The following is a 13,581-nucleotide window of genomic DNA, read 5'->3' as shown; positions in this document are numbered from 1 at the left end:
ATATTTTCATTTCAGCCTGACCCCTCACATACAGCTTTAATACACTATTAAATGGGCACTTTTTTGGTCCAGGAAGACAGAGGTTTTTTTTCTGAAGGCTAGTCTGGAAAGAAAAGATTCTCTTAACACTCTTTTTTGTAGTATCAGGAAAAAAAAATAGAAATACACCTTTACTTATTTTCTGTCTCATTCTCTACATTCATTAAGGTTACAAGTGCCCCAAGGTAGTTTGAGAGCACTGTGGCTTGTGTTCCTACAAACCATATTGTAAGGACACACAGATGTTAATTGGAAAACAAATGAGAATTAATTCTTTATCTGGTGTTACTGTGATGCATCCCAATTTAGGGTAATGGATAAACTGCATTAGAAAATGCCAAAGGAAATTCTGTATTAAATAAAGGTATGTTATTATTGATGTACTTGGTTTCCATAGTAACATAAGCATTAGTGCTGTTTTGTTTATACTTACCTTTGCATTCAAGTTGACTCTGTGTTTATAGTAAAAAGTAAGGGTTTGTTTTTATTTCACTGCAAGACACCCAAGTCTCTATTTCTATTGTGAAATATTGTTATACTTAAATATATGTTTTTTTAAAAAGCAAAAAAAAACCCAAACAAAACCACAAGAAAACAAACAAAAAAGAACCCCCAAAAAACCAACCAGAAATACACAGCCCATATACCCCAAAAAATCCCCAAAACCACACACATGAAAAACCATGACACTTTCAAGGTGATGTCATAAGATCATCCATGATCATTCCACAAACTGGACCCCTAAGCAGGAAAAAATGCCTCTCAGTTCTCAGTCTTGATGTCCAGTTTTCAGCTACCCTAGGGCACACACAGCAGTTGAATAAATCTGAAAAAAACATCAGACAGTTATACATAGCCCATATCCTTCTCCCACTGGTGTTTCTTCTTCCTGCTTCCTCAGAAACTTTTGGAAGCCTTAAAACAATCCTCTGTAAAGTGATAGGTGCACATTTCCTTTAAACCCAGCTATCTGCTGTATCTGAAAGATGTCCTCAGCTGAACTGCTGCACGGTTCACAGGAAAACAATTTGGCCTTGTGTTTCTTTTTGGTTGCTTGGTAGTGTTGTTTTGGTTTAGTTTTACTGCACCTTTCACAAATTTGAAATAAAAACAGGCTTAAAAATGCCACAGATTTACAGTCAGCAGTGGAAACAGTTGAGTCAGTGGAACTGATTTCACTCCCCTAATCAAAGGTGCACAGTATGTTTTGAAAAGTACTGTATGATACTTCTAAAATTGCAGTCTATGGCAGCTGAAACTGCTACCCAAACTCTCTGGGCAGAGCAGTGAAGAGTTGGTCCATTCTGATGCTCAAAAACTTTTATTTAAAATAAGTGCATGTGCACTACCTAAGTAATATAATATGAAATGAGAGAGAAGTGAAGTGTCAGTGGTAGGTAATGATCAACTGTTTTATGGCTTATGTTCTGAGATTTACTGATTTTCAGTTAAATAAAACTGTCTGGTTTTGCTCTTGGTTTGTTGTTCTGTTTTAATTCTTCATGCCAGCAGTCCAGTTTCTGGAAAAACATTTCTTAAGTGTTGGCTCTAATTTCAGTGACTGTTGTGAACACAAAGGTAGTTTTGACTCTCACTGAAAACGTTTTAAGATGATATGATAAAAACACATTTTGCAAGTTGAGAGACAGGGTGTTAGCACACGATGTTAGCACGTGATACACATAGTGGCAAGGATATTGTCTTTCAGAGTTTGCAGGAGGTGTTGTAGTTGCTAGTTACATGTACATAGGTAAGTAAAGTATTTATAGACAAATTCTATAAACAGTATTTATAGAGTTTTAATAAATAATTTGCTTGACTGGGACTAAAAAAACCTTTTCTTTTTAAGGACTTTGCTGGCTTGTAGGGCTGAGAGTTGATTTTTAAGACTAAGACTAACAGTCTCACAAAATTGGTCAAAAGAATAGCTATAGCCTTCTTGTGAGTAACCTTCCAGATATCAGGAGGATAGCATTTTACTAAACAGTGTTCTACAGTATCCCAGAATTGTTCAGTCTTCAGGTCCTCTCTCAGGTAGTTTAAAACACATACAACAAATACAAGCACAAAGGATATCTTTAATTCATGGCACTTTTTTTTTGTTTTTCTTTGGCTTCCATACTTCCCAGATTTTTCCCTTCCTAGTCTTTGTTCTCTGTGCTTAATATGTTCAGCTTGCTGGTTTTAAATTGTTTGGTCAGGAAAGTCTATGGCAAGGCAGAGGGTAACAAATGCTACTTTATTTTGTTTGTCCAGAGCCAAGTGCAGTGGTGCCTTAATCTTGGTCTGGTGTGAGGCTGTCCAAAACTGCTCCAGTATGAGCAGTATGGTAAATCTTTATGAAGTTATTCCAGTTTGCCTGACATTACAGACAACATCTTTAGCATCAGGTAAATGAACTAGTATTTGTCCTTTTTAGTTCTGGGCAATTGAAATGTCTCGCTTCATTGTGTCAGCTTCTCTGGCCTGACCTCCAGTAATGAAATCAGCACAGCTGTTTTTTTTTACAAGAAAAGTCCATACATTCAAGCTGAGAAACCTATTTGTATGCTTCTGATCAAAGCTCTTCTGCTCAGTGCTTCCTGACTAGCAAATACAGTGATGGATGCAGGTGCTTAGTGGAATTAGTGACCCGTTTAGTCCTTTCTGGACCATGACACATGTGGAAGGCAGAAATTGAAGATGTAGGTCATTTCCTGTCATAGGAAAGGTGGTAGATTTCTCCCTTACCATTCACTTAGGAAGCATGGAGAACATATGCAGTATTAGGGCTAGAAAATGAAGATGATATGAAGGAAAGTGGTTTTATGGCAGTATTTTGGAGTTTTATGGAGTATTTTGTCCTAGTCACCCTTGGACAAGTGGTTTTACTGATCATTCTTGTTTAGCATTAAGGAAAATACAAGATTGAATGTTTGTGTCCAAATTTAGGTATTGCAGATTCCATGTATGCTAAATATCAGGGATTTTTTTAGCTTTTCACATTGAGAAGGGCATAATTGGCAAACATTTGTTGCTGTTTATCTTGCAATATGTTACTTTAACCTTATGTTGAACACAGAGTTCTATATTTGCCACAGTGTACCTTGTGTACCTGACTTGAATGTTTATGCCAGCTTCTGTGTCTGTGCTATTTTGAAATTAATTTGATTTTTTGGCCCTTTTTTCCAATAAAATTGTAACATAACAAATTTGTTTAATTTTTCTTTATCAGTAGTCTATAATCCTGTGCTTGCTAAACTACTTGCTGCTGTATTCACAGTTAACAAAGTTCTAGTCTCCCATGTGAGCTACACATAGAAGTTGCAGAATTTTATTGTTATCATTTGTTACTCTGTTGTGGTCCTTAACATAACACTTTGCACAACTGTTCACATGGTTGTTTTCGAATAATTGCGCCATGACTTTATTGCAAAGCCAGCTCAAGGCTTTGTATTAAATGTTGTAAATCTTCTTTACCTCGTGTAACAAGAAAGAGTTGTGGAGGTCAATAACTAGATATATTGCTTTCTGTCCCAGGCACAAAACAGTTAATCCTTTGAAAAGCTGTAGCTTGGAGAGCTTTCCACAGCTCTGGCTGGAACAGAGATAAGTTTCCTGCTGTCTTAAATAACTTAACTTTGTGCTACAATGCACAAGGTTGTCAGCCAAGCTGGGTGGATGGCTTTGTCTAGCTGGCCTGCTGAAATTCTGAAACAGAAAAAAAAAAAAAGCAGGTATTTTTCAGACCTGACAGTTAATAGAGGGAAGGTGGAATGAGAAACAATTATTCTTATTTCAGCATTGTCAGATTGATGGGAGCAAATTTGAAAAGTTTGTGGTAGAAACTTTTCACCCTACTGAAATATCCAGCATTCTCCAAATGTTTTGGAAAAATGGTTATATTTTCATTGGTCTGAGGTTTGATATATGAAAGATTCCTTCCCAGGCAAGAGGCAGAGGTCCTGTAGCTGCCTGGTTGCCTGTCCTGATCTAGAAGATGGCCATCTGACACTTGGCAATTTCCCCATCTTCCATGTCTGTGCCAGTTCTGCTCTTGCTGAACCTTTTCCATGCAGGGATCGATTTTTGCCTTTATGCATGGGGGAAAAGTACATTGAGGTAAATGAGATGGGCAAAACTGTACATCTGACAAAAAAAAAAACTTGTTTTTTTTCCCCCAGCTCCTTCTTTGTTTCATTTAAAACAATTGCTAGCTGGGAAACCAAAGAAGAATGAAGGACTAAAAGAAGGAGAGTGCTTTCTTGCTTGCTGTCTTGCTTTCCATCTTTATTTTGCACTGTTTTTCACACTTAGTTTAATGTTTAAAAATAAGTAAATAAACTTGAATAATATAAGGAGTTTTGGGGGTTTTGTATTTTACATGCATTTCTTTCTAGCTAACAGTTACGTGACCACTTGGATGATCACAAGCCTGGCTGTATCCTTGTGGAGCAAAAGGAATTGTAATTTTTGACCTTCTGTATATGAATTGCCACATGCCATTAAGGAACCACTTCTATTTGGGCTGCAATGGGTCAAAAATTAGGAGTATTTAAAAAACAAAATCAAAAAACCACAAAACAAAATTAAATTAAATGAAAGGAGAGGGAGGCAGGAAAGAGTTCATTTCTGCTTTGACAGGTTAGGATTGGGCAGTAAATTACTAACAGACCAAATTGTTTTTGAAGTTTTTTCTCTTTCCAAAAATTCCACCAGAACTTGTCAAAACTAATGTAGAAAGGGTTGTGAAGAAATAGGTAGAAAAAAACCAGCATAAAACTCAGGTCAGACTTCAGCTTTGAGTTGGCTGTAGGTGACTTCAGCAATTACTTTGTTAATTTTTCTGCACCATGGTGTTTGAGTTGTGCTTGCTGCTTGCAAGCATCAGTCAGCATCTTTGCAGAGCATTCCTTATCCCTGCTTCCAGTCTGCCCCTTGTCTTTGGTTTTATGACAGTAACATCCTGTGGGAAGAGGATACTTGAAGCAAAACCTGAGGCAGTTATGTATTTTATTCATGTTCAGAACTCATCTGTAGGAATTGTGTTGAAGTTCAGTAATCCAGTTAAAATTTACCCCATGCTACATTTTTCCATCATTTCCCCAGCACAAAAATTGATTCCAGCTTTATTCACTGCTTAAATTTACAGTGTCACAGTGACCAAAGTAAGGAGTAGTTATTCCATGTCACACTTCATCATGCAGAACAATTAACTAGCTTCATGTTACAGAAGTAACTCCTACAAGTTTCATTTGGATTAGCAATGCAGGCAGGGCTTGGAATTGAGGCTGAGCTGGGAACTTTGTTCTGCCAGCTCTCACTGCATCAGGTGATCTTTGGATGCTGTTTGTATTGCTATTACAGGTGCCTTGTGTGACAAACTCTTGATGCTGCACCAGAGTTGATAGTGGTTGGATGTACTATTTCCTGATCATTCAACAACAAATAGCAGAGAACCTGCTACATGAAATTTTACTTCTCTGCACCTTTTTATGTGAGAATAAATATTCAACATTGCACATCTGCCAAAGCTGTCTCTCTTTAGCTTTCTGGGCTGTTTTGACATCTTCTAGGCAGCAATTTATCCCTGCTCTGTAGAGATAAACAGCTGTAGACCAAAGAGAGAATGGCAACATAAAAGCAGATATATTTTGTGACATCTGCATGAGCATACTGTCAAATATCATTTCTCTGTCAAGACAGTAAAACTTGTAGTTACAGTCATTAAGTTTGCCTTAGGAGCTCATCTTATGTTATGTTGATAGTTAATTGTTCTCTGGGGTGAGCTATGGCTTGAAATAATTTCTCCTTATTTTGGTCACTTGACATTGTGAGTTTAATCAGTGAATAAAATTATTTTGCAGGATTTCTTGTGTTGCAGTGATAATGCAGGGCTGCAGTATGCAGTGAACTTTGAAATGCTTCCTCCAGATGAACCAGTGTGTGCTTATCCAAGCTGTGTTACATAAAAATCAGGAGCTGAGCTTGCCCAGTAGACAATAGACACAACACTTAATCTAGAAAAACTTGATTTATATACAAGCACACTTCATTAGGGATTCAGAAAGAAAGTAGGTTGAATATTTTACCATGCCAATATTGCTGGTATTTTTAAAGTGTTACTACCAGAAGATGTGCTTATCTTGAAAAGAATGTGATGTTTTGCTGTGAAGGAGATACTTACCTACTTTTCATTTTTTCATTGCTCAATAGCCTGTTGAAAAATAAGGGGTGACTTTCACATGCATAATTCAAGCCACTTATTTATGCTCTTGCCCTACTAGTCTGCTTTTTTTAACTATATTAGAGGTCAGAAAGCAAAGGTTTGCATACTTGCTTTGTCCGGTGATATGAGAATGGGAAGGAAGTCTTGAACAGGAGGCACATTCCTCTAATATTTCAGTGTTCTCAGCTAGTTAAAAGTAGGTGATAACTTCATAGTTGATATTTTATTTTTTCATATAGTTATAGGATAAGGGGAGATGGCTTTAAACTGTAAGAAGGTTTAGATTAGAAACAGCAAACAGAATCACTCCTGTGAGGGTGGTGAGGCACCAGAACAGGTTGTCCAGAGAAGCTGTGGATGCCTGATGAACACTTGAAAGTGTTCAAGTCCAAGCTGCATGGGACTTTGATCAGCCTTGTCCAGTGGAATGTGTGGTGGGATTGAGGTGATCTTTAAGGTCTCTTCCAATTCAAACCATTTCTGATTTTTTTTATTTTTTCCCTACTAGATGTAACTTGTATACAGCTTGTGCTGGTTAAGTAAGTATGGTTGTACTTAAATAGAGAAAAAGGAAAACTTTTTTGGTTTTCTTTTTGGGTTTGGTGTTTTGTTTTGGGTTTTGTTTTCTTTTGTTTTTGTTTTTGATAGTCAAGGGTGCTTCTAACCTGTTTTAAGTAGGAAAAGTAATTTATTAGAGGAAAAAGTTCATAATGTCACAGATACTGTGAAAGTTAAAGCCCCCAACAGAAGGCTATGAGAAATCAACATGTGGTCAAAGTACAGATTATTTTTAATGCTGTGATTTTCTATTGCTTTTTAATAATAAAACACCTAAGGAAATAGAAGGAAAAAGTTTGTTTGACCAGTAGTGTTCTGTTCTAGGGCAAGGCAGCCTTATGCCAGGCAGTATTTTCTTCTGTCAGAATAGCAACTAGCCTTGACTTTTCCAGCTTCTTTCCGGTTTCAATGTCAAGTCTTCTTAAAAAAAACCAAACCCCTAACTTTTCTTTTAAAACACAAAGGAATCATTTTCCCTTTCTTTTATCAGGCCATTCTAATTATTACTTCACCTTTTGATTGCTTTTCTTGAATGTCCTTGGTGTAGAGGATTTGTTCTTCCTTAAACATCTCATTTGAGTTTATGTTTAATTTTTACTTTTGCAGTTGCTTATCCAAGGGTGGTTTTTTTAAGATAGTTCTGGCTTGCTGTGATTCAAGATACATAGAAGACAGAAAGACATTAACAAATTTACAACAGTCATGTTATGAAAGGCTTGCAGGTTGAGCTTTTGAATATCAGATACTGCCTATGACACTGAATCCAGTTTTCATTGCTTTGTTTTTATTGTAATTTAACAAATTTGTTTCTAACAGTCTTTTGTTTCTAATACCTCCAACCTTCAATCAACTCAGACAATGAATTTCAACTAGTTCTTTGGTTAATTGTATTTCATAACAGGGAGTGGAGGAGTGTGTCAAAATCTCTGTATTGGGTTTTGATTTGTGTGTTTGTTTTTTAATTAAAGCTAAAATACTGTATTATCCAAAGTTGCATTGCATATATGTATGCAAATGTAACATACAAAAGTAGCAGGGGGAAAAAAGACAGAAGTTGCATGCTTGTATCTTGCTATGTATATTTAATATATAAATAATACAAAGCTGATTAATGTTTCATTGACAGATGATGTAAAAATAAAAATACAGTATTTATTTTTCCCAGAAAGTTTCTCCTCATATTGAAAAAATGTTTCTATCATTTTTACTTCACAGTGTATTTTAGAAAGATACCCTGAAGTTTGTAGCTGCTTAAAAACTTGAGGATAACAGAATACTTTTGCAGCTTCTAAACATTTTGGAACTTCTCAGCTAAATTTTTTATAAGTGGAAAAGTGTGAACACCAACACAGACATATATCCATGTCAACAATGTCGATATATTACATTATGCTCTAGGTGTTGTTTTACTAAAAATTAAGTTTTTCTTAGAGTTACAACAGGTTTGTGTACATATCATCTGTAGGTAGCAATACAGGAAGTGCTGGGTTCCAGTGCTAGGAAGTGCATAAAGGAATACTTATTTCTTGACTTCAGTTCTTTCTCATTTAATATCTTATGTGGGAAAATAATAATGCTTTCCCCTCTGTTTTTCTGTAGTGGACCAGATCTATCATTTAGCATCTCCTGCTTCTCCTCCTAATTACATGTATAATCCTATAAAAACATTGAAGACCAACACTATTGGGACATTAAACATGCTGGGTAAGTGGATTTTTTTTTTTATTACTTAACTTGGTTAGACATCATATAATCCTGACAGAATTGCTGGGGAGATGGGAGGATGCAAATGAGTTGCACATTTTAAAAAGTTGTTTCTTTACACAAAATAAGGTTAGGGGTATTTTTACCCTCTTTGAAGACTTTTGTTTTCCTTTAAATATATCTGCAAATGAACACTTATAACATGGCTGTCAAAGGACAAGAACTTTGTGCCTGAAAGTTGGCTATGGAGTGTGCCGTAATTACAGAAGTAATAGGAACAATTAAGAGCATGGGATTTTTATAGTACAGTTGTGTTCATGATTGCTAGCAAATTCTGAAAGAGTGTTTAATGTCAGGCATCATGCTGGATAGTTAGAAGGCCATGTTTTCAGCTTTGTCTGCTAGTTTTGATGCTGGGAATGGGTCAGTGGAAAGAAGGCCTCAAGACTTCACTACTTTTTCCTCCCATCTTTCTGCCATTTGGTATGATGCAGGCTGATCTGAATGTCAGTGATCCTAAGAATTGTTGAGTCAGAAAAACTCCTGGGCATTAGCATAGCTGAGTTTCTTATTTGAGTGATACTCTAGAGAGTACAGTTCAGAGAATCAAGTGATTCAGAAGCTATTGAATGACAGAGGTGAGAGATTTGTTTGATTTGCCATGCGAACTTGAAGACCAGAAAGCCATTGAAATGGACTGGAGGATAATCTCAAGTGATGGGTAGGATGATCCAAGCAGTTTAAAATGGCATAATAAAGGAGAAATTATTGATTTTTGTCTACAACATGTTATTCTGTGTAAGTTTCTTTACATGGCTTGTCTTTAATCTATGTAAGGAAGGATTTGATAATCATAATATACTATGTTGTTTCAAGATCCTGGTTTCTTAAGTGGAATGCTTCCCTGGCCTTTATTTAGATTGTAATAGATTAAGTTTTTGGATCTTGATTCACTGCAACTGCTAGTCTCAGAAGCAAACACGTCCCATGTAGATGCTGCTCTGCTATTTCTTAAGTTTTCTAGTTTGGAAGTGGGAGCTATGGATGTGGTTTACAACTAAATTTGCCTACTGAAAGAGATCAAATTGTCTTTAAAAACATGTAAAACAGGATCACACTAAGGCAGCTAGCATGAGTGAAAGATTCTTGCACTTGCTCTAATTATGTTCTTCTTTCCCCTTTGCCCAAAATCTAGGTTTAGCTAAACGTGTTGGAGCACGGCTGCTGCTGGCCTCTACGTCAGAGGTTTATGGAGGTAAGAATGAAACAGTATTTAGAGCTCTTCAGATATGACTATGTATTTACACATCTTTGGTGTATGATAGATTTTCATCACTGTCTTAGCTTGCTTTTTTAGGAGATGTTCTTCTTACAGTTTAAAATGTGAGAAGGGCATTTACAGTGCTTGCTTTATGTATTTAATCAAGAGTGGTGGCAGGAGACTTGCAGTGTTGTCCATATCTTTCCCGTGTCCTTTACGTCTCTTTTTCCAAAGGGCTTGTGGGGAAATTGAGTGTTGTACTCAAAGTCCAGATGCCATAATGAAAACCTGAGAAGAAAGATTTCAATAGTAAATATGCATATCTTTTTCCCATCACATAGGAATTGTATTGTTAAGATTTAGCAATTGCCCTGTTGTCTAAGAGACAAAGGACGTAACCCCCAAGCTAAAGGAAATACTGGTTGTGCATGCAGGTTCTTGTGGTGTATCTTAAAATGTAGTATTTGGGAATGCTCTCCATCTTCCTCTTGCTGTTAGAAGTGAAGGAGTGAAAGAATGATGGATAGAATGGTGACTGGATGCAGCAAGAATCTTTAGTACTTCCTAGGGTCTTTAACAGACCCTGTGCCTGCTAGATGAACTTCCTTCTGTTCTGAACTAGTGCATAATTGATAATAGCAGTGTTGAAAGATTAGTGGAGATACACAGGCACAGTACCCTGCTCAGTGGGAGCAGTTTGAGTCTCAGCTGAGAAGAACAAACAAGTAAACAAAACATGATCAAAGGTACAAGATACAAAGCTTTGTGAGCAAGAAGTGAGGAAGGACAAAGAACACAACTCCAGGTGTACACTTTTGGTGGAGCAACTTCAGAAGATGGAAAGTAAATGTCCAAGCAAGAGATCACTAAGATGATTGGCCAGCCAAAGCGGCCTGAGCATATGCAGCGTTCCTACTGCCTCCCAAGCCTTAGATTATCTATGGTCATGCTCTACAGAGAAAAATGATAGCCCCAAGGACTCTTCTGCAATTGAACAATCTCCCTTCTGGAGTATCTCTTCTCCCACAGCATCTTTTCAGGCCTTTTTAAGATTGTTGTGAATTTTTATAATCATGTAGAACTTGTGTGCATTTACCATTGCTCTGTGGCTGTCATATGGCACAAATTCATCCATAATCATGTCTGAACAGCATAAAATCTGGAACGTTTAATCAGAGCTGACTGTCAAGGTTTTTTCAGAAAATTAGCTCTCAGCACTAGGAAGTTCTGTAGTAATGTATGCAAACTTCAAACCCAGTAGAAATTATACTATTCTAAAGACAACAGAGGGGGAAATTTAACCAATAGTTTGTAATTTTTCAAGCATATAAAGCACACACTAGTAAGGTTCCTAGGTGATTGTTGTTTGATTGTTTTTTTATAATCAAGAACTTCTATGCTGGATCAAACCAAAGGATTGTCTAACCTGATTGTGCCCAGTCATAGCTAGTAAAAATGCTTAGGGTAAAATAGAAGAAATGTAAGTATTTTGTGGTGCATCACTCTTACCTCAGTAAGAAAAGCAGTACATCTCTATTTTCTCTATTTTCCTTTCCTTGTTTCCTATTTTATGAAATTTGAATATGTTTTACTTTCCTACATAACCTATAATGCCTTTTACGTAACTGCTGCCTACATAACCTGTAATATTTCCTCTGAAGCACATTAGGTAAAAGTTGTGTTCATGCCCTTGAGCCTTTGACCCTCTGTTCACACACTCTTTTAGGGAAAGCAGTTGCTGGCTGTTGTTTGCTTGTACTCAGTTATTTTACTAGTCTTTCATCTTCTGCCTCTGCTGTTTTTATGTTTCCAGTGATTGTATTTTAAAGAAATTGTGTTAAAACGTAAGATTTTCTAAAGTGCAGAATTCAGAGAGAAGATGTGCTGGCTTGTATAACACAAATGCTCTACTGAAAGTTTCATCACATATAGTCATCTTTTGATATACCATAATCTAAGGTGGTTTTTTTTTTCCCCCATAGATCCTGAAGTTCACCCTCAAAATGAGGATTACTGGGGGCATGTGAATCCAATAGGTCCAAGAGCCTGCTATGATGAAGGGAAGCGGGTTGCTGAGACCATGTGCTATGCATACATGAAGCAGGTATTAAACTTGTACCAGACTCGGTGTTTTTTCTGTAATTACTGAAGGCCAAATGTATGGCAAGACTGGAATATGTGTATTTAGGGGGAGGAGGGCAAAGAGAATGTCTTAAGTAGGAGCACTTACCATGTTGTTGCAAAATCTGTTTTCTTTAATGGGAAGGTTTTATTGCTCCCATCTGTTGTGTGTTTTCAGATGAGCAGTCTTCTTGTGGAAAATGTACTTTAGTGTTCTTAATAGGTATAATATGTCTTTCAGTATAGTAAATAGTTTTTAGACAGATTAAACTGAGGTGACCTTAGTGTGCTTAAAAGTCAATGGGATTGAATCAAGCCATTACTGATAAATGTGTAATGTTGAAGGAGAATAATCAAAATGAGAATATACAGATAAGAATGGGAAAGGTCTTTAATGAGTACTTACATAGAAGCAATGTATTTTAAGCACTTTTGAAATGTCTTAAAATTATGTAGGTATAAACTACAGACCCTAATGAATATCTAGCTGTGTAATGCCTGTTTTCAAAGACAGTAACATGAGGATAAAAATGCAATTTAAAATATGTTTCAGAAATTATACATGCCAGTTTTCTTGTGTTTCCTAACCAGTAAGTAGAAACTCATCATTAACTAATGTAGCATTGACTGTTTACCTGTAAGTAAATCTTGCTTAATTGAGGTTCATCTAAGCTTTAGGAGACTATTCAATTAGCAAATATGGCACACTAAAGAAAATGGTATCAGTATTTCTTGTTTGCAGCCTTAATATAAAAAAGTATAAACCACACATAGTGTATTGTATAGAATTTTAAACCTTTAAATTAGAAAATTCTAAGTACTTTATAAACCTTGAAAACAGAATCAAGCTGAAGTGGTAAGACTTTCAGACATGGTATTTTAGTATAGAGTAGTAATTTTGTCTCATCTCTTCTACCAGACAGAGAAGGCAGAGGTTCTGTCTCCTTTGTTCTCTTTTAAATCATTTAAGGTCCAACATGGCGATACTGCTCTTGTTCAAGATGACATCTCCAGTATTTCACTGTAGCAGAATATTCCTTGTCAGTCTGGAAACCCATTTGCAGTTGAAGATTACAGTTTTTATGAGAAATTCTCATGCTCTAGGGTGTTGCATTTTTTGCAGTATTCTTTTAGAAGGGCATGAGTAGGTAATTTTTAAAATCATGGGCTATATCTTAAAACCACAGAGTGAGTCGTGATAGCATCTCAGAGATTTTATGCAGGATTTACAATAAATGGGAAAGGTTTATAAGGTGGAACTGCAGTGCACATGTACATTAAGTAAAAACTCATTATGCAAATGGCCTGTCTGTCCTAGAGGCAGTTCTGTGACATATTTCTTGTACTTTGTTATGCGTTAGTGAAGTCTCCCCAAGCTTATCCTAAGTTCAGCTATATTCTAAAACACTGTTGAGCTGGTATGGGGAAAAGAGAGGGGGTGAGTAGTGTTTAGGTGATATGGTGTTACTAGTGGAAGAAACCTTACCTTTTGAAAAGGTCTGATTTCCTCTATGTAGATAAGCATTGTGCTTTTAAAATGATTTTCAGTAGGAGTGAATTAGCCCCAAACAGTTAGGATTTGCAGTATTTCAAGCTAAAATATTTCCAGAATCTCTCAGCTTCAATTAAAATAAGAAACAGACAAAGTTATTTTGCATTTTTTGGTCATTTCTTAAAAAGATTTCCATCA

The 13,581-nt window shown here is 36.4% G+C and overlaps 1 protein-coding gene across 1 annotated transcript in view; it reads left to right on the top strand.

The window, feature by feature from the left end:
- The window catches only part of UXS1 (UDP-glucuronate decarboxylase 1), a 55,448-nt gene that overhangs the window by 27,811 nt on the left and 14,056 nt on the right, over window positions 1-13,581 (top strand). The window contains exons 7-9 of the mRNA XM_066545262.1: window positions 8,405-8,509; window positions 9,705-9,764; window positions 11,753-11,874. Of these exons, the coding sequence (XP_066401359.1) occupies window positions 8,405-8,509; window positions 9,705-9,764; window positions 11,753-11,874 (287 nt within the window). The remainder of the gene's footprint in view (window positions 1-8,404; window positions 8,510-9,704; window positions 9,765-11,752; window positions 11,875-13,581) is intronic.

This window comes from Molothrus aeneus, chromosome 2 (genome assembly GCF_037042795.1).
Source record: "Molothrus aeneus isolate 106 chromosome 2, BPBGC_Maene_1.0, whole genome shotgun sequence".
Taxonomy (NCBI): Eukaryota; Metazoa; Chordata; class Aves; order Passeriformes; family Icteridae; genus Molothrus; species Molothrus aeneus.
The sequence above is the reverse complement of the archived record's forward strand: the minus strand, read 5'-3'. Positions and strand labels throughout refer to the sequence as shown.